We start from the raw sequence: 21,406 nt of genomic DNA, 5'->3' as shown, positions 1-21,406 counted from the left end.
AAGTCTAATGATTCTTCGCTGGATTCTGTTCAGCTGGAGTCTGGCTTCTGAAGATACCCTATGGGTTGAGTAGACTTGGTTAGGATTTTCCTCAGTCGAGATGCTGCTACCGTAGTCTCGATCTCCCCACAAAAAACTCACCATGAAGATCTCTTTGCTTTCCTTATTTCTTTCTTATATATTTTTAGTTTGTCATAATAAACGTCCCATTTGTTTTCGCTTTGGGAGAGTTTGGCTCTGTTGAACTGTTGGTTCTCATAATAAAATTAAAGACTGACTCACCTCGCTCGTTAATATTTGAACTACCCCTGATAGTGAGATGGGCGTTTGCGTCGCCTCCCATTAGTAGTTAGTTGCCGTGAGCTTCGCTGTCCAGTATCAGCTCTTTTAGCAGGTTCGACGGTATTGGATCTCCGTGTGCCATATAGAAAGACGATAGCCGGTACTTATTACCATCTGTCTCCCAGCTTATTGTAGTTGTGTCTATATTGCCATATTTGTGGATCATAAATGTGGTTAGTTCTATTTTTGCCATAATACAAGACCTTGATTTACCTTCACAGTCCGCTGTGTATAGCCTATATTTCGGCGTCCTCAATCCGCAGATGCGCCCTCCATTGATCCATGGCTCCTGAAAGAGGACAAAATCAGGATTGTCGGCTGCCATGCGATCAATTAGGGCTTGCAATACTAGCTTGTTATTATGAAAGTTTATTTGAAGGAGAGGCATTCTTTGCATTCTCATCTTCTTGTGACTCGCTCAGGAGCTCTCTTTGTGAGTGCGTTGTACTCGAACCAGCTGTATGCTCAGTTCTCGTACTCGTACTCATTTTCTTGAGTCTAGCTGTGAGCTCAGACTCTGATGAGCCGTAACATTCCAACTCGATGCTCGCGACGTCGCTTAAGGACTCCATGGGATCTTCCTCAGCGTCATTACCTTCGATCTCTGAGGCTAATTGGTCTACACCATCAGCATCTGTTTTATAAGTTCTGACTCTCATTTTGCCAAAACCTTAATTTATGATACCTTCGCTTTTCCTCAAAGGTTCTAGCGAGCCGTTCGTTAATAACAGCATTACTTGCGTTGAGGCACGTTTCATCACCACACCGTCTACTGTTTCAGTATTGTCAAAAGCCTGGACAAATTTCCTGCCCGCCGTTGGAAGGCCTGGATTGCATGCACTTATTATTTGCATGATTTACCGTGGGTCGGAGGGTGTAGGGACCCAAACTCGTGCCCTCGGTCGAGACAGGATATATTTTTTGTCTACTACCACGAGCTGCGCTCCCGGGTAGACTTCCCCGATCTTCGCTATTGTAATCGGAATACTTCAAAGATTCTAGTTGAAAAGCCTCAGAATGATCTCAAACGCCCCTTATTATGTATATCACAAATTAACAAATCCATCGTGATCGCACAATAATTGAAGAAATACGAAAATATGCCACATCACACAACATTCGACTCCAATCGCATTCAAACTCTCTTGTTACAGAAAAAAAAGAGGTTGTCTGTAAAGTCGGTTTACTGACGATAGTTTAACGTGATAACGTCATAAGAAAATACTGATTGAATGGTTGCATTTTTCAAAAGAAAATTTTAATTTTATTTGTTTGATAGATATTTTGTATGGATATAGAGAATGAGTTAACATTAACATAACATAATATACTTTAACATAACATAACATAACATAACATAACATAACATAACATAACATAACATAACATAACATAACATAACATAACATAACATAACATAACATAACGTAACATAACATAACTTAACAAAACATAACATAACATAACATAACATAACATAACATAACATAACATAACATAACATAACATAACATAACATAACATAACATAACATAACATAACATAACATAACATAACATAACATAACATAACATAACATAACATAACATAACATAACATAACATAACATAACATAACATAACATAACATAACATAACATAACATAACATAACATAACATAACATAACATAACATAACATAACATAACATAACATAAAATAACATAACATAACATAACATAACATAACATAACATAACATAACATAGCATAACATAACATGTCATAACATAACATAACATAACGTAACATGCTGTTCAAGCAAGGTAACGACGCATGAGCAAGATAACGACGCACATTTTGGTGCGTGCAGCCGGCTACATAGAATTATAAGACGTTATCACGTCAAACAATAATAATAACATTAAAACAACAGGTATTGTTAACAAACTTGGTTTTATTATTCTTCAAGTAAATCAAATTAATAATAATCAATAAGAAGGCATATGCAAATACAAATACGTGAATTTATATATGTACATATGCGCATATACATACACATATACGCTCACCTAAGTAGGAGAGTGCAAGATGTCGAACGTTGCCGTTCGTTTGCTTTGTTTGCTTTGTCGTTCGTTCCGCGCTTTCGCTTGCAGTTCATTCAAGGTAACGGCAATGAGCAAGGTAACACTAATGAGCAAGGTAACGACACATTTTTTCGTGCGTGCAGCCTGTTAAATCGAATTATAAGACGTTATCACGTCAAAAATTGAAAATCCCATAACCTTCCCCAGACTCAAGTCAACAACAGACCCCATATAACAAAAAAATAGTCTATATTATTATTTACCATAGAATTAGTAAATGGTTGCACCACTGGGAGCATTCCATAAAATGCTCTTAAATGAATTAAATAGTTTTAAGTAAAAATATTGTTTAATGTTCAAAAAATAGAATGCAATAAAGAAATGCTTTAAAAACAAAATTATTATTATTATTGGACAAATTCCACTTGATTCCTGCATTTTACGTTAAGTTAAACACCACCAATATGAAAATAATAAAGTTGGACAACATGTCGTATATCATGTTGGAACGTGTGTACTAACCAGCCATTCAACTCATTTTATAACGTATTGATACAGCTGTTGGAGCGTGTATACTCTGCATAAGAATATCTTTTTTATGCACTTTTGTTCTTCTTCGTTTGTGTAGGCGTATTCACAATGAACACTGCAAGTAATTACTTGCTCAACAAAACTATAAGTAAATCAAATATTCTAACATGAAAGTTACCAAGTTACGAAAAGGAAAATGTTCCTAATTTTAGTAACTTATAACAGCCGTGAGCTCTCCGTTTATGCATATTTGCCGCCGTCATGCAAATAATCAACAAGCACAGTACTCTAACATATTTACAGTTTTCGCTATTTGCTTTGAACCATATTCGTTATTGTTTTCGTAAAATATACCTGCAAATTCATATAACTTTAGCAAGGTACTTATTTAAAATTATAAGCGAGAATATACCTTTAAATTATGGATAATGCACCACAACGTTTGGTGCCACATAGTCCATTACTGCATGCTGCCACCAGCTGCAGCAGCCCCGCTGCAGATAATTGGCGCGCTGAATCCAAGGCGGACAATAATAGGTCGCTAATAAATAATATTGAAGTAAATCGAATGTTTGAAAAGAAATTCCACTATCAAAAGACCAATGATGAAAACAATTGGAAGTTACCTGCACCTACAGAATTGATCAGAGAATTTTATCAGTTTGAACCATTACAGCAACTAAAACCTAAATTAAATGGCGTGAAATGTAAATTAAATGATTATGCACTTGAAGATTGGAGCCTGCATACGAGACGCCAAGATCCTTCTAATGAGATTCCATGGCGTCTTAAAAATGAAACTAAAGCGGAATTCGTTACGATAGCTTGGTGTAAATTTTTCGAATGTCTGCATTCGTATCCACTTGTGAAAGGGCCCCACCTAAATTCGTTGCACCTGTGCGAATTGCCGGGCGCTTTCATTGCTGCTTTAAACCACTATTTGTACTCCAAATACAAAAGAGATGAGGTGAGAATATTATTACTTTTCTGATAGTTATATTTTTAATATAATATATGTATATCTTGCCCAGATACAATGGCGCTGGCTCTCTACTACGCTTAATCCATATTATGAAGGTAACCCTTCCAGTGCCATGATTTCAGACGACCGATTCATGTTTTACACTTTTGACAATTGGCTGATGCATGACGATTTTACTGGCAATATAATCAGTCGGGAGCATATTGAACAAATGCAGGAGCAATGCACCCAACGCTTAGAAGGCAATGTACAACTAATTACGGCTGATGGGTCAATCGATTGTGTTGATGCGCCTGATTGTCAAGAAGAAGTGGTTGCTTCTCTTCATTTTGCTGAAATCACTACAGCCTTAAATATATTAGCCGAAGGTGGATGTTTTGTAGTGAAAATGTTTACGCTCTTCGAGTCTACAAATGTAAGCAAAATTTTTTTGCTAAACTGCGTGTTTGATGAGGTCCACGTTTTCAAGCCTGCCACTTCGAAGCGTGGTAACTCCGAGGTCTACATAATTTGTATTGGGTACAGGAAGCAAACTAAGTACTTACCCGAGACTTTGCAATTGATGAAAGAAAATGTCGAATGTGCAAATATATTTCCGCTTTTCCCCAAATCTTATTTGCCAAAAGAATTCTTGCGCCAACACGAGGTATGCGCACGCCGCTTTATGGATTTGCAGATTCAAGCTATCGAATCCAACATTCAGGCATATGAGGTAAAACCTACGCGTCGTCAGATTAACCACAAGCAACATCTGCGCACAGCTATCGCTAATGAATTCTACAGCCGGTACAAAGTATGCAGTATTGCAGAAAGTGATAAAATTTTATATGGTTGTTCAAAAGCAGATGAAAATTTTAAGTCAGCACCATTCTGTAAAGGTTCATATTCAGAACGCGAAATGGCAAAAGATACAACAATAGAGGAGCGAATTTTTGGTTTTCATCGCATAATAAATAATTTAGAAAAGTTGTTGGACAATAATTGTGGTGTTGAGTATCGAGAAGAGTGTGCCGCAAAAACATCGTCAGCATCTGAGCTTTGCATTTATCGTGGTGCTCCTTTCTGGGAACTACAAAGCAGTCTATTTGCACATGCTTATGTAATGCAACTGCACCAAAGGCTTAAAGAAGTGTTATCGCGAGATCCTATTTACATGATGATACCAGTTTGCAATGTGGACGGCAGGGATATCCCATTGGGCGACAGTACGGCTAGTAGTTTTTCCCTAATACGCCGAGAATTCTTTCTGGAATTGTTAGATACTATTTCCGAAAAACCATGTCGGCGAATTATTTTGTCAAATTTTGCTTTTCTAACACACTTATCAGTATCCATTTTACGCTTTCTAGCATTGCACATTTTTGAGCAACTAGTGATTTGTGTAGAGCCTCATTTTCAGATAGAACTACTTACTAAAAGTGAGGAATATACACATAATCAAATATCAATTTTGAAAGAGGTGCGGACTTTAATTTCGGATCCGAATATTTTATGCATTATGCGCATTACAGAATTGCATCGTAACGAATTTGCCATTGCACTCAATAACTATAATAACCAACTCTTAATGAAGAACTTCAAATTAGCTTTAAATAACTAAAACTACCTGCTAACTATTAAATGCTTTTTTTTACAAAATTTGGATTAAAATAAAATGTACCAGCGTCAATCTTGTTCAAGCAAAATACGTTGTTCATATAAATACATGTAGGCAAACCTTATTACAAATGGTAAGTCTTCCAAAAACAAAACCATAGAAATTCAAACCTCATTGCTATTTTTCATACTTTTATTATTTTAAGTCACAAATTTTCACATTGAATATAGGGCAGACAGTATTCAAAATGCGGAGTCGGCACAATTTCATCTCACTATGGTTTCTAGTATTTTGAACATACAAACATATTTATTTGTAAATTACCATTAATTTAAATGAAACGAATCTAAAAAAAGAAAATGTCTTTGATATCTTTAACGCAAGTTTCTTTAATATTAGTCGGTCATTATTTATAGGAATATAATGTGCAACAGCATATACTGCATTTTCACGTTAACCTAAAAATTCCACGCTTCCCCTTCGCTATTGCTATTAATAATATAATTTTACCAATGCCTCCCGTGACTGGAGGTGCACTTCAACGCCAATGATGATACATTCTTTTATTTCCGTATTTATATATGTATATATTTTTTCTACTTTCAAATATGTGTATATATAGTTATGTTTTTGGCAGCGCTTCATTTCTAATCCGTCGGCCGTTTTTCGCTATTCTTCCGGGTGTGCTCTTCGGCATTCTTCATAAAACGCTTCCGGTCCCGCAGATACTCTTCTGCCAAATCGGCGCGCAAAGGATGTTCTGGTTCAGGATCATTAATTAGGGCGATCAATGCTTGAACAACTTGGTCTGTACGTGTTGCAGGCTTCCAATTTTCAGTCGATATAATTGGCAAGCACACTTGACCCTTTTCATCGATGTTCGGGTGGTAGATTTTGGTCTTAAATATTATCTTTGGCGGTTTGAAAGGGTATTCTGCTGGAAAATTAATTTCAATTCGAAATGCACCTTTATTATAGGGAGCATTATCTGGCACTATCAAGCCTGTCCAACGCAGCAAATTTTCCTCGTCTGCATTAATTTCTCGGAAAGATTTTAGACCGCAAGCTTGAAGATCGGTCAGCTCTTTGCGAAGTCTACGCGGTGCCGTCATTTCGGTTTGCACGTTCTTCGGTTCTTCGCTATTTAACAGTTACTTTTAAATGTTCACACACACACACAACTTTCTGGTAGGTAAATTTTCCAAAATAAAATTCAGAAATTTTGCAAACTTCCAGAAGTAATTTTCGTCTGTCCACCTTTACGTTTCTTTGGATGTTTTTTTCGCTGTGTTTTTCTCCTTTCGACAAGAATGTCAAAACTACAAACTTTACGGAGTGCTGCTTTGTTATGATAATTTCCCCTTTAAGGGGATATTTGGAAACAGTATTCTGTATTTACGACGAATATTTTATTTTTATTAAAAATAACTTAAATCTAATGATATAATCAAACCATGGACTCATTGTTGCAGCATGCGCCCTTTTAATTGGGAAAGAGAATATACCATTGAGCCCATACTACAAATCAAAAGTCCTCCGACCGAAGTCTACAAGTCTAAAATCGATAATAATTAAGCAAAAGTCACAAAAGTTTTATAGATTGTTTTATTTCTGGAATAATTATAATCTGAATTAATTTCTTCATAAATATGTAATAATTTCTTGCAATATTTATATTCACATTCAACGAATTAAATAATGAGCGTAGTTCTTTTTAGCTATTTAGAGCGTAAAGTGTTTTCCGTTCTCTGATAGTTGTTGCTTGAAATAGTTCATGTTTTCTTTTTCTCGGGAAAAAATGTCAATTTCGAAAATATTGTGAAAATATTTCATATGAGAATTGAATAAGAAAAAATCAACACTTACTAATTATATACAGTACTCCCTGGATTATCCGTCAGTCAATGTAACCCAGCTATAACGGATAATCAAAAATGACGGTTAACAGAAACAAACCTCTCGACTGTGTACAGAATCGAAAAGTACACTGAAATTTTGAGAGAAATGAACAAACAGTAAAATTTACATGCATTACATGATTATATCATTATTTTATTACGAGTTTAGTTTGTTTTTGAAAAGAGTTCCGTTAGTGTCTTTTGCTTTAGAGTGACTTGAGTTTTATTCTTTGCGAAAAGTCGAAATTGACGCAAACGAATCGTGTTAGCCAAGCCGGCTTCATCTTGCATTTCATACCAGGCGATAAATTTCTCTAAATTTGATGCAGCAATTTTGGCTTCTTGTCTTTGAAATGAAGCAGTAGGATTGTGACCATTTTCATTATTGTAAACTGTTCCATCGTAATCATCATTATTTTCTTCTCCATCATTCACTTCATTAATTATTTGTTCGTCAGTCAAAAGCTCGTAACCACAATCATTTTCGTCACAATTCAACCATTCATTGATCATTTCACTATTTTCCAATGGCAAAGCCGAAGATGTACTAGTCACAACATCAGCCTGTGAGACATCGTCACTGTTATTCGAAGGCGATTCTGTATTTGGCCATAGTTTGTTCCAACATTTTTCCAATGTTGTCGACGATAACTCAGACCATGAATCAGCTACATTATCAATTGCGTTTTTAATGTTGTAATTTTTACAAAAATCTTGCGAAACGCGGTAGTGAAAAATTTTTTCCGATATCGACGCTTTAAAGTTTCAATTACTGATTGATCCATGGGTTGTAGAACTGCAGTTGAATTCGGTGGCAGGAAATAACAAAAAATATTACCATTATCACTTTTTAAATCTTCAACTGGATGTGATGGGGCATTATCCAGAACCAAAACTGCTTTCTGTGATAATCCTTCCGACATTATATAATTTCGAACATTTGGAACAAAACTGTTCATGAACCAGTCGTGAAAAATCGTTTGATCCATCCAAGCATTCTTTTGAGCATAATAAGCCACAGGAAGAGCATTCATGTTTGGTTACAGATTTAATGCATTAAGAAAATGATAAAATATAATATGATAGTTAATAAAAATTGAAAAATATTTATAATCATTGATTTATTGATAGTTCATCAACTATATATGACGCGTTTTCGACCGGAGGTACCGGTTGACCTGAAGTGATCCTGTAACCGCACGCTCTCCGCCCTCTATCTCGAAAACGGTTCACCGTGCAAAAAATTATTTGCAACAAAATTTGTAGAGAATTTTGTATTCTACAATATTGATAATAAATATAAATAGCAAAAAAACCATGGGAAATGAGATATTTACAAAATAAGCGCAAAAACCCGATTTTTGTGACCTTTGACCTTGAAATTTAATAGTTGGGTACACCCTACCATATGTAGGCTTTGAGACAACTTTTAGAGTGTCAGTATACAAGTAGTTACAGAATTACAGCTGGGTATCTCGAATTCTGAGGTGATTTTACTATAATGACTGGACTAATATAATTTTACTCTTCAAATAAGGAACGGTTGTGGTTTTTATTAGGAAAAGAAGGAATAGAAAATGATAGTAAAAGGACCACTATTTGACCACCAGCAATTTGTGTAGTCGTCAAAATTGAAAAATATTCGGGTAAAATTCATATAAAGCGAATAGTGAAACGTGAAACTCCTGAAAAGGCTGAATGTTTCCATTTACAAAACTTTTTATGCATACGCCCGCAACCTTAAGTTTTACAAATTGAACACCCTATATAAATTTACTATTTTATTGTTCTTATTATTTTTCGCTTTATATTCAATTTATTTGAAATTTGTTTAATTAAAATAAATGAGAATAATTATTTTTTCTGATTTTTTATTTATTTTAATTGACGGTTCTAGGCTTTTTCTTTTTTGTATGGACGAAAAGGCGTGAGATCTCAGTGAAAAAAATTGATCAAAAATCAACGGGAATCTTTCAGTTTGTTAACCTAAAATTTATTGGGCTACAAAATTGTATACCCCGGAAAGTTCCAAAAATTTTGATTAAATTTTGATGGAGTTTTGATGAAATTTCGAAAAATTTTGTACAATTTTATACAAAAAATAATAGTGTGTTTGTAATGGTGTGTATCGACGATATTAGTCAGTCTAGATTTGGAAAAAGCATTCGATACTGCTTGGGTGGATGGAATCTTATATAAAATGTACAGAAAGTTCAACTTCGAAAAAAAATCTTTGCATAATGTTGTATAGTTATTTAAAAGAGCGATCATTTTATGTTAATGAAGGCATATTTAATTCTTTGACAAGAGACGTTAGCTCAGATGTGCCACAAGGTTCTTTGTTGGGGCCAATTCTCAATAGCAACTTCTTAGCTGATTTCCCTGACCCACCATTAAGTTCCGAAATTAATGATTGCGATATTGAAGTGCTCATATACGCAGATGATATAATTATATTGGGATCTCACCAACGCATAACCAAAGCCAACGAAGCTGTTAAGTCATACTTAAATGAATTAAGTACATACTTTCACAAATGGAAGCTAAAACTAAACTTCAATAAAAGCGAAACAACTATTGTTAAAGGAATATGTAAAAACTTATATCCAAATGCTCGTAAATATGGGCCTCAAATTAAAATAAATGGATTCAACATAAAATACAAAGAACAAATTAAATACTTGGGCATAATTTTGGATAGCAAATTCACTTTTGTAAGAGATGTAGATTTCATTTTGACAAAAGCAAAAAAAATGTTCTTTAGCTATTGTAATTTAGTAAGAAGGCAGGGTGGACTATCGAACTGCATTAAAATAAATATTTACAAACAAATAATTAGACCAATCATATCTTTTGCTCATCCGATATGGTTCAACATTTCGTCGAACCAAATGGAGAGACTAAGGGGGCGTCCATAAATTACGTGAGGTGTTTTTTTTTCAAATTTCTATACCTCCCTTCCCCCCTGATGAGATGTCGTGAGATTTTATTCAACCCCCTCCCCATCCCCCAATCTCACGTGAGATTTTTCAAAATGTGGGTTTCTTATGTAAACCCGTTAGATTGTTATTGTAAAAAGAAAAAAAAATTGCTTCGTGCTTTTATTTACGGCGGCCGCCGTAGCCGAATGGGTTGGTGCGTGATTACCATTCGGAATTCACAGAGAGGTCGTTGGTTCGAATCTCGGTGAAAGCAAAATTAATAAAAACATTTTTCTACTAGCGGTCGCGGCTCGGCAGGCAATGGCAAACCTCCGAGTGTATTTCTGCCATGAAAAAGCTCCTCATAAAAATATCTGCCGTTCGAAATCGGCTTGAAACTGTAGGTCCCTCCATTTGTGGAACAACATCAAGACGCACACCACAAATAGGAGGAGGAGCTCGGCCAAACACCTAACAGAAGTGTACGCGCCAATTATATATATATATATATATATATATAGTTAAGACTAGTAATCAATATTGCTGAGAGTTATAAGTGTAATAAAAATTTAACAATACTCGTAGAAGACTTAAATCGTAACTACTGCGATTAAAAAAAAAATATCTACTCTAATTCAGTCCTTGGAGAATCATGCGCGGTTTCAAGAGAGACTATTGGGACCAACATGTTCATATGATTTTCAGTAACATCATCTGCTCCTTCAACTTCGTTCTGATCTATCCACTCTAAGCCGTTGACGCTTGCGCACAGTAACTTATTAGCTCGTCTTTCGACAATCCGTGAGGGTCGCACTTTGCGGTACATACGCGCTTGCTTAGCTGGTGCAATGTGAGCTGCTCGCCTGTGCTCTGCAGCTCTTGTGATAGATGCGAAGTAAATACCGCATGTACTGCAGCATATTTTCTCTAAATCATCACGTATACTTGGGCAATAGAGATCATAAGGCGTGCTGATAAAGGCATGCAATGTACCTGGAGTAAATATTGGCTCTCTCTAAACAAAGAAGGTTGGAACCTGTGCGTGTGTCGCTGCCACTCAGCTCGTACGCTCTTGTTCATCTAGTCGCACGTTCGGCTGATAGTGGCGCGAAAACAAACGACGGGCTACACTGTACCGTAAATTCAGATTAAATTGAGCTATTTGGTATAAAACAAATATGGTGGTTTGACAGCAGTAATGTATAACGTCGAAGTATGAATGAAATTATTTTCTTTCGAACGAATTAGTGAATGATCTTAATCATACTACGATTACGCTTAAGATTAAATCTTAAGCATGTACAATCTGGATAATGGACCAAAATAGTATAATTTTTTTTTGTTTCAATCAGAAAAAAAATTGCGTGATATTTGCCGAGACCGCCCCCTCTCTCCAACGTAAGATTAGATGAGATTTGACTCTACCCCCTCCCCCCCTCTTAAATATCTCACGTAATTTATGGACGCCCCCTAAGACGATTTGAACGATATGTTTTAAGAATTTGTAGCGGTCTTAATCGCCAACCTTACAGAAGTGGTACTTTTCGGAAAAGCGTTTCTAATAAAAGTTTATATGAAAAATGTAAAATATCACGCATAGACCCTTTCTTAATGAAATCGTCAGTAAGATTTGTTGATAAACTGACATTCATGAAAAATGAACTGATAAACAAATATCTGTCAAAGGCAAGGGAAATATCATTACCTCTAACAGAAAAACATTTATCACCAATATACCTATTTAAAAATACTAAAAAATAATAATATGTTACATAAAAATAGTAAAGCAATATATTATCATAGGCGATACATTACTTACAACTTCAACGATGAAAATTTAGTTTATAACATTGATCAATTTATAGCCAAATAAATTATAGAAGTTTAATATACGTTATCTCCTTTTTAAGCCCTTTTTGGGAGAATATAAATAAGTTTTAAAATTATGCCAAAGACATTCCAAATAATAATGATAACCTATTGTATATATATGAAAAGAAAAATAAGTTTTAAACTCCTAGATAAATACAAATGTATGTTAGGATAATGTTAAATAATCTAATTTTATCATAACTTTGTAAACTCCCATGTTAAAATGATTTTGGGCAATGAATGAAATGAAATGAAAAAATGAAATATCGTATATGAGAAGAAATCGTAGGGTACGAATTAATAGGGGTCAGGGCAAGTATAATATATAAGTAATCAACGAAACATTCGAAAATTTTCTATATCTACGAGTCTCTGTGCATCTTCCAACTTCCTTGCATACCTCTTTTTATTTACCACTAAGTTACCACGGAGCAACAGCATAATATAGCATAGACCTTATGACAGTCGTGTATATATAATGTAAGTCGTATAAGTCATTGGTAGACATCGGATTCTTATGCAAGTGCATATTTTTGTTTAACATCACATGAAGTTCGCACCTAGGCAGAAACTCATCATAATAAAATATTCAATTTGCATAAAAATCCGATCTCTCATTGGCTTTCCTGATGCTTTCCTCTGCATTTAATATTGTTGTTGTTGTTGTGGCAGTAATACAAGCCCTGTCTGTATAGAGTAATCAACCCAGTGGGGTATGTGAAAATGAGGTTAGTGGTGCGCGGGGTGTCTCCACATGCTGGACATGTGTTTGGTATGTCAAGGTCGATTCTGGATAGGTAGGAGTTTAACCTGCTACAATATCCAGAACGTAATTATGTTACGTGGGTCTCATGGCAAAGCTGGAGCTCTTCATCTGCTGTAGGTGGTGATTGGACTCCGATTACGGCATTCGGTGGTCGGGAGCTTAAGAAGGTGGTGATATTCTCCCGAAGAATGTAGTTTATAGTCTGTCTAAACACTATCTGGTCCAGTAGATGTCTGTTTGTTTTGTCCTGGATCTCATCGGTGTAGTTGAGGAAGTGTCTCCTGACGTGCCTGGCAGGCGGCTCTGGCTCAAGCAAGTGTGTGCAAGGGTGAAACCTGCGGTAGCATCCAAGCAGAGTTTACTGAGTAGTTTATTGTGCTCCTTTACTGGGAGCACCTGTGCCTCGTTGTGAAGGTGTTGAAGAGGGTACATCAGGATGCAACCCGTCGCTGTCTGAATAGTAGTGTTTGGACAAGTCTGGAGCTTTATCCACTGCGTATCACTAGTTCCAGGCGACCAGACAGGCGCAGCATAGTTTAGAACCCGCCGGTCAATTGCCTTAAATGTCGATAGCAACAATTCTTTGTCTTTGCCCCAAATGCAGCCGTTTATCTCTACATTTAATCTCCTCGTTGGCTTAGGTTAGATTAGTTTATGGTGGTAGTCGGTCCGTACGGCCAACTAACTTAGACCTTATATATCTATATATATAATTGGCGCGTACACCCTTTTTGAGTGTTTGGCCGAGCTCCTCCTCCAACCTGCTCTGATTTTAACTAAGGCTGGACAATTGCCAAGGAAGTGATCAACTGTTTCTTCCTCATCTCTACAATGTTCATGGCAGAAAACTCCTAATCTCAAGGAATGCCTGCCAAATGGCCAACGACCGGTTGTACAAGCCACGATCTTCGAGTTGCCCTCTCTTGAAAGGCTAAGCAGTTCCTTTGTATATTTTTTGCTTATTTGTGGCCACAGTAGCCTAGCGCTTTCATCTCTCCAAGAACTATTGGCCTCTTAGATTTTTTTTTAATTTTAATTGTTCATTTGCTCGTGGCAAAGTAAATTTGTGCAAGTAATTAAAGGTTCAATAAGATGTTTTCAACGCAAAAACATTTCCAGGGTCATCGATGCGCATCAAGTATGACGCTAGGCTGAAGTAAGAAATTATTTACGCAATTTATCTGACCTTTGTGAAAAGCCCCTTATTCTTCCCATAGAGCGTGTGCTAATAACTTAAGTAACCTTTAAATATATATGTATATTTGTCTATATGTATGTAGCTGTGTATGTGGATATGTCTATGCATACATATGTCCATATACATACATATGTACGTACGCATGTATTTAAAAGATTAATTATATAGTGCACCTATGTTCTAATGAAAACAGTTAAGTCTGAATGCTTGCTATTGAAAAGCTCTTTTTTTATTTGGCAATGGCCTTGTTCCCGTTCAACTTCTAAAATGTATTTATTTACTTATATGTTTTTTCTCTACTAGTTTCTTTCTACGGAATGTCAATTTTATTTGAACAGTCGTTTGAAATTGATATAAAAAAATTAAGACGAGCTACTATGTTCCGCAATACTATATAAATCCGCAATTTCTTCCAAATTAATATTCACAATCAGTTCAGCTTTCAATTAGCCTATTCAATTCAAATTTAGCACCACAATGAAATATCTTCAAGTTTTTTTGCCACTGCTCCTTGTTGGTTTATTCACATTGAAGGTATGCAGGGCTGCAACCTCAACTACTAACGCTACTACTTCTGATCTACCTAGCAGTTATTACGATACATCAAGTAGTAATGCTACCGCTAAGAAAGTTAGCGGCAGTCTCCGTTATACAGCTATAAGGCGCATATCACTAAATAATCCAAGCAGTAGTAGCAGCTCTCGCAATAACAATAGGAGAGGCAATAAGAGAGGTAACAGAAGAAACAACAAGAGAAACAACAGATCACGTAATCGTAAGAACAGGGGTAATGTTAATGTGCGAGTTGGATAAGCTTTTGGAATATTCTATACCTAGAAAATATTATTGTATAAATGTCTTGTTATTGAAATTGTTTATATACTTATGGTTTATCGATGATTCATAAATGTAAATGTAAATAAATAAATTATTAATTAAGCTGCATAAACATATAAAAAATGTTTTTTCTTCTATTTATGAACATGCTACCTTAGAGAAGTAGGACTCTGTACTTTAAAGACCCTGTTAAAAGGTTTTAAAAGAACAACAAAAACAAGTTGGAAGATCTAGGGCTTAGTTTAACTCTGCTTTCCAATTAAACTAAGTTTAAAAAACCAATTTCGCGGCTTAATTTTTATTTATTTTATTTTTAAGGCCTGGCCTTAAGTAAGGACTGAACTGAGCTTTGTATACTTGGCGTAATTTTTTAGAGAAACTCTGAGAGTAAAAAGCTAATAAGCTAATTGGATGCAGTGCAGTGCTCCGGGGAAAAAAGTATTTCGCCTAAAAATGTATAAAGTATTATATTCTGAAAAATATTATCAGGACAGAGTTTTTCTAGTAATTGGTTCGAACGTGTAATATTTCTAAAAATTGTGTATACACATATATATACTTCAAGTAGTAAAAAATACAAAATATTATATATTGAAACATATTAAAATGTTACAGGCGTCGTATTTCGTTTTTGTTTTTTTTTTTTAGACTGTGAGTCCGAAAATCTACATGTGTTTTTGTCAGGTACATCATAAAAATGTTTGGAGAATCCGTAACTGAAGTAACTAAGTTTGTGGTCTATCGTTCAAAATACAAAAATTTCGAGAAATAAGGTATTTGAAATGTTTTTACTTTCTTATCTTTTAAAGCCAATACATCTAAAAAATATCAAAATTAAATGAAAAAATTTTGAAACTCTTTAACTGTCCTTAAATTCTTGAATAAACCATGCAGATCACCAATAATATATTCAAAGAATGAAGTCGAAATAGTTTGTTGCCTGTTTAGAAAGACTTGCGGCATTGATAAGTTAATTGATTACTATTCCTATCGAGAAATCGCAAATAACAAAGCCCCTATGTACATGTTTCCACTGGAAAGCCTGCTATTTCTCGATTTTTCCATACTTAAAACTCCATTCAAAAACTGAACAGAGGCTTTGACTCACCTATAAGGGCTATAGCGCTAAATAGAACGCATCAAATCGTTCTTTATATATTTCTATATAATTCTTAGTAAGCGTTTATAATGTCGGAAGTCCTTTTCAATTGCGCCTTTGAACGGAAGTGTGGAAATTTGTTTGAAATTTTTTCATCATTTTCTCGTAATACAAAACATATATATAGAAAATAAAACTTCACTTATGTTATGCGCTTTATATTACATGTACTCAAATCATGAATTCTAGCAATATATTCCATAAAAAATAATTTATGTTAATCAAGTTGTTTTTATGATTTGGCACTCGCCCCCGATGTTGATGCTTTCTTTTCTTCTTCTTCTTCATTGTGCTTGGTTATTAATCGCTCAATCTCTTCCTTCTGTACCATTTTTATTACCGGACGTGAATCACTGCCCAATGTAGTGACTGCCATTTCTATCTTCTCTGCATTAATGCCTTCCATGCTTTTGGCTAAGACTTTAATAGCAATTTTTTTCGCCTCTTCCGTTGTGAGCGGATTTTCAGAATTATCATAACTGAAATGTAAAGCGTTAGATTACAATAAATTAGGTTGTTGTGTATTGTTTTACCGATTTGCTAGCTCCGTTTTTATCATAGACATGGCTACACCAAAACTTTTACCAATGCAGGTTCCATTCCAGCCACTGTAGTTGCCGCTTGGATCCGACTGGTATAGTTGAAAATCATGACGTTTATCGTAACCCATATAAAGAATGGACACACCGAATGGACGTTTGCCACCATATTGTGTGTAAGCTTGCTTAATATCACACAAATGAGATACCAATTGTTCAAGTGGTATTGGTTCACCGTAATTATATTGATAACGCTGTGCTATTAAACGCATCTCATTAACCAAAACATTAGCATCTGAGGTGATACCGGCGACAGCAACACAAATATGACTGGAATTGGAAATGTTGATAAATTTAAAGTTCTCATGTTAATGTGTTTAATTTTATTACTTACTCATTAATTTTATAAATTTTATCTTGGAAAATATCGTTGTCCAGCAACGGACTTGTGGTGTGACACTCAGCTGCTATAACAATGCCATCCTCCGCACGTATACCTAAAGCAGCGCCTGCACGAGAAATAGCCTCCATGGCATATTCCACTTGGTATAATCGCCCTTCCGGGGAAAATATGGTTGTACGGGAATCATAACGACGTGCCTTCGTAGTAAAAAAGAAATGTATATTACCCAAATTTGCATTCAAGCATACTCGTCCACAGGTATAGATAACTATCTAGCTGGAAAACTTACCATTATATTGTCTTAGCTATAAGTTTTTAGAATCACTTATTTCGGCAAACAGTTGTAATGATACGAAATTGTATTGTCATTCAGTGACAAAGCGTGTTGCCAATTGTGAATTTTTTATGCGAACATATCAACTCTGAAAATATTACCAGTGCTTACAATCAGAAATATTTGATTTCAACAAAATAATTCCTTTTCACTCACAAGGTGCGCTAAGTGAGTCAAAACGTCATCTATGATTAAAACACTTAAAAAGTAATTTCTGGGATATAATGAACTCTATCGTTTCGACTGACTTTTGTTTCAAACTTTTTCGCCTTCAACGGCATACAATGTTTGTTGTAGTACATTAAATATTCTCTATACTTATACTTGACCGGATATAAATCCGGGTCGTTCCGGTTACGTAGAACCGACTGTCGTGAGCTAATTAGTTATCTTAGTTGATAGATATGAGCTATACTAAAATGACCTTAAGTGGCTGATCAGTTGATAATTATATGAGCATTTGTGACTTAGTAAAAGCGAAAAAGTGTTGAGGAAACCTGAAGAAAAAGGAAAATTTGTCATTGCTTTCACTTTTTCGTTTTACGTTTAAATAAAAATGTATTGAGCCATGAAATGCATTGACTGCTTTCAATTTATTTTGTGACGTAAATGTCAAAATATGAGCGATAAGTGCAGGGCGGCTCGCAATTCCAATACTTATAACTTGCATTATACTCTTTGGTTTGGTTTTTACTAGATTTGTAGCTTGATTCTAGCTTGATAAATTCAGAAGTTTCTCAGGAATAAGTTATTTATACTAATTGTTAACAGAACTCAGTGGCTGTAGAGTTTTTTGTTTTCAACGAATTTTAAGACCTCTTGAGGGATTTTTATTTTTATTTTTTTATTATTTATTTTATTATTCTTCATTCCTTACATTGCATACAATTTTATTACTTTTCTATTTCTAATGATTTTTATACATTTCTTTTTAAATGCTGCATATCTTGTCTTGTTTTTTCTTTCTTTTAAGGGATTTTCTGAATTTTTTACGGATCTCTTTTAAGGGTTTTTTAAATTCAGACATGAGGAAAACGGTCCTTAATAAACTGAGATGTGATTGTGTTTTTGTTTTATAAGTTATTGTAATTATGTACATAAATTTAACTTTTGGAGCATGTCAGAAACACATTGCCTACTTTGAATCGTGTGCAAGGTGTATTAAGTGTCATTTGAATTATTGTGAAATGGCACTACTTTTAAAGCGGTTCACAGTTTTTACGCACGAAGAAGAAGAAAGTAATTTAATTTAAAAGAGTGCAATTTGAATTGTATAGTTGAATAGTTTATTTTAATATTTACGCAGATGGTAGACTTAATTAATGTAAGTCAAGAAAGAAGTATATTTTAAAAATAAATAAAATTCTGAAAATTTATTACAAAACAGCGCTTTGATGTGTTCAAAAAGTTGGGCTTTGATTGCGCCAATCAATGGATTCTCTATGATGATCGCTTCCAAAAGTTCTTCAATTTTTTCACTGATAATATCACCGATGTTAACATACTATCTGAAAATGAAGTGTTGGAATGGAACGAATTAAAGGAAAGAGGTGAATTGTTGGAAGCATCTGAACGCGTTGAAAAACTCAAGGAATTAGAAAATGACAATCCTGGACTGCTGCAATATACGGAAGACCAAATAATAAGTATGACTAACGAGCTGCGATTGCTAGAGCACACTGAGGATTGCTATGCAACACTTGTTGAGGATATGAGGTACTTATTGAACTAAAAGATATCTTTCCAAGCTATGATTATATAATGTATCCTGCTAGATGTACCAAAAACAAAATCAATTCTGAACTAGGAGACTTGGAAAATGAAATAAGCATCTTAGCAAATAGAGATATTGAACTTTTAACTGAATGTCAACGCAAAACGCGTCAACTTGAAGAAATGCAGCGTGAAAATACTAAACTCTCTAATGAAGCTACGCACTGTTTCACCAAATTCGTAAGCAAACTTAAAACTATATACATAAAAGTATCCACTGAATTCTACTATATTTTGTTCCCTGTTTTGTAGCAATCCCCACCATTGTTTATACATCAATTGCCTATAGATCAGTATTTACTCAAATGCGATACGTTCATGCAATATTTTACTCTGTATATGAAGGAAAATTTTAAAATTCAGGTAGAAGCAACATATCCAAAAGTAAATGTTTTGAAATATGATTTAAGCAAAGTTTTACAGGATTATAACGAATTTGATAATACCGCAATCGATCATTCCGAATTTTCGGACAAACTGCAGTCTTTGGCCAAATCGTAAGAAATATCAATTTGTGGTTTATACGTAGTTGCCTTTCTTAAAGTTGGTCTATTTTTAATCTATAGAATGGAATACTATACTATTGAATACATTAAGGAAAAAGCTAAGGCAAAGGCCACACAGTCATTGATTGATCTTCTAGACCTTTCACAAATACATATAATCAGCCTTGCTGATATGGAGCATGAAACTCTTGAACTGGAAATGATGAACGAACACCTTTTAAAAATAACATACGAAACTCTACTAAATGATCTCACTTTGCATGTACAACAGCACACTCAACAACGTATGGAATTGATTCTTTATGAAAATACGAAATTGAAATTGGAACGTGCATTAAAGCGCCATGAGACCGATAAGCGATTGACCAAAATTATTTCAGATGCATTATCCAATGCTGAACTTGTGTGGATTGCAATACAATTAGATTTAGAACGTAAGCGTAATCGCTTTGTTAATACAGATCAGATAAGTAGCGAAACAGAAGCTTGCTTCAGACGCATTAAATTGATGCGTTCTATACAACACAACAATATGCCGCTTATGGTGCAAGGAGGAGGATTCACGAATACCTCGGCCGCCTTATTATTGGAAGGAATAGCAGAGCAGTTATCGCTTCATTTAGGTCAGAAAGTGCGCAGTGACGTAAAATCCTGCCTGTATGAATTTGAGAAATTCACTCGATTATTATCATATGCCATGCAAGGGCTGATCGGTTCCAAAGCATACACACACGCTTTTTCACAAATGAACGAATTGTAAGAACAAATATAAATTGTTATATATATTATTTCCATTTAACAATTTATAATTTCATTAGGGAACGCATAGAACGGTTGCTGCGGCCATTGGTGTACGACAGTCCTGTGGAAGCACCAATGTTTGAACATGTTCGTTTTTTAATGCCGATTTACAATGCAAAATCCACCCAGGAACGCATTGAGAAAACACTGCGATATTTGCGCACACAATTTCAGGAAAACATAACTGAGAGAATTGTAAGATTAACAAAAATTATGTTTCAAATATATGTTAAAAATTAGTTCTTTTCTTCCTCCTAATATCATAAGGAAAAAGACAAACTTTGGCGCTACAGTCAGCTGTTGTGGGTTTGGTTTTTAACAGAGCCTCGTCGCATGATAATGGCCATTGAAGAGGCGAAGAAAGCTGCGTCCAGAGTGCCAACGATAGCTGGTATGAAGTCATTGAGTGGCATTAAACGGAAATGAGTAGGGGACTGAGTAACTGAAGAGTAAATTTCGAAAATTTAGCTCATTAACACATGTAAAGTAGAATTATTAAAAACTCAAAATAATTGTAATTTTTGATAGATATTGTAATGAGATAACCATTGTCATTCTAGCACTTCCTGATTGTTTTACTCAATAATACAAAAGGTTTTTGTGCTTCATGGTTTGTTAGTTTGTTAACAGTAGCGCTAGTGTAGCGCAAATCACCGGCCATCTTCGTCTAGCTCATCTAAAGGTAGGCCCAGGAAACTGGCTGTTTCGACGGGTTGGGTCCAGAGGGAGAGAGGTGTTAGATGAGTGGGTTTGATGTAGAAGTTGAACAGCAAGGGAGAAAGGACACCACTCTGCGGTACACCTTGCTTAATCTTCCTTTGCTTTGATGTTTGATCTCGAAAAATCACTGACGAGTGATGACCGCTCAGATAGTTTGCGGACC

At 35.1% G+C, this 21,406-nt stretch overlaps 4 protein-coding genes across 4 annotated transcripts; 2 read left to right on the top strand and 2 right to left on the bottom strand.

The window, feature by feature from the left end:
• Positions 1-3,088: 3,088 nt before the first annotated feature.
• On the top strand, positions 3,089-5,598 carry LOC129244832 (cap-specific mRNA (nucleoside-2'-O-)-methyltransferase 2). The gene is made up of 2 exons (XM_054882712.1): positions 3,089-3,904; positions 3,969-5,598. The coding sequence occupies exons 1-2, from the start codon at positions 3,359-3,361 to the stop codon at positions 5,517-5,519; spliced, it is 2,097 nt and encodes a 698-aa protein (XP_054738687.1). The 5' UTR covers positions 3,089-3,358; the 3' UTR covers positions 5,520-5,598.
• An 81-nt stretch (positions 5,599-5,679) lies between these two features.
• On the bottom strand, positions 5,680-6,835 carry LOC129244833 (ubiquitin-conjugating enzyme E2-18 kDa). The gene has a single exon (XM_054882713.1). The coding sequence runs from the start codon at positions 6,626-6,628 to the stop codon at positions 6,164-6,166; it is 465 nt and encodes a 154-aa protein (XP_054738688.1). The 5' UTR covers positions 6,629-6,835; the 3' UTR covers positions 5,680-6,163.
• Positions 6,836-16,309: 9,474 nt separating this feature from the next.
• LOC129244451 (proteasome subunit alpha type-4) lies at positions 16,310-17,514 on the bottom strand. The gene is made up of 4 exons (XM_054882087.1): positions 17,399-17,514; positions 17,101-17,306; positions 16,701-17,036; positions 16,310-16,646 (listed from the first exon to the last, which is right to left on the bottom strand). The coding sequence occupies exons 1-4, from the start codon at positions 17,399-17,401 to the stop codon at positions 16,400-16,402; spliced, it is 792 nt and encodes a 263-aa protein (XP_054738062.1). The 5' UTR covers positions 17,402-17,514; the 3' UTR covers positions 16,310-16,399.
• A 1,144-nt stretch (positions 17,515-18,658) lies between these two features.
• On the top strand, positions 18,659-21,131 carry LOC129244587 (augmin complex subunit dgt3). Its single transcript, XM_054882309.1, has 8 exons — positions 18,659-18,767; positions 18,831-19,159; positions 19,219-19,396; positions 19,469-19,579; positions 19,640-19,713; positions 19,783-20,478; positions 20,541-20,718; positions 20,791-21,131. The coding sequence occupies exons 1-8, from the start codon at positions 18,750-18,752 to the stop codon at positions 20,947-20,949; spliced, it is 1,743 nt and encodes a 580-aa protein (XP_054738284.1). The 5' UTR covers positions 18,659-18,749; the 3' UTR covers positions 20,950-21,131.
• Positions 21,132-21,406: the final 275 nt, after the last annotated feature.

Source organism: Anastrepha obliqua, chromosome 4, assembly GCF_027943255.1.
Source record: "Anastrepha obliqua isolate idAnaObli1 chromosome 4, idAnaObli1_1.0, whole genome shotgun sequence".
Taxonomy (NCBI): Eukaryota; Metazoa; Arthropoda; class Insecta; order Diptera; family Tephritidae; genus Anastrepha; species Anastrepha obliqua.
This window is presented reverse-complemented; position numbering and strand designations above follow the sequence as displayed.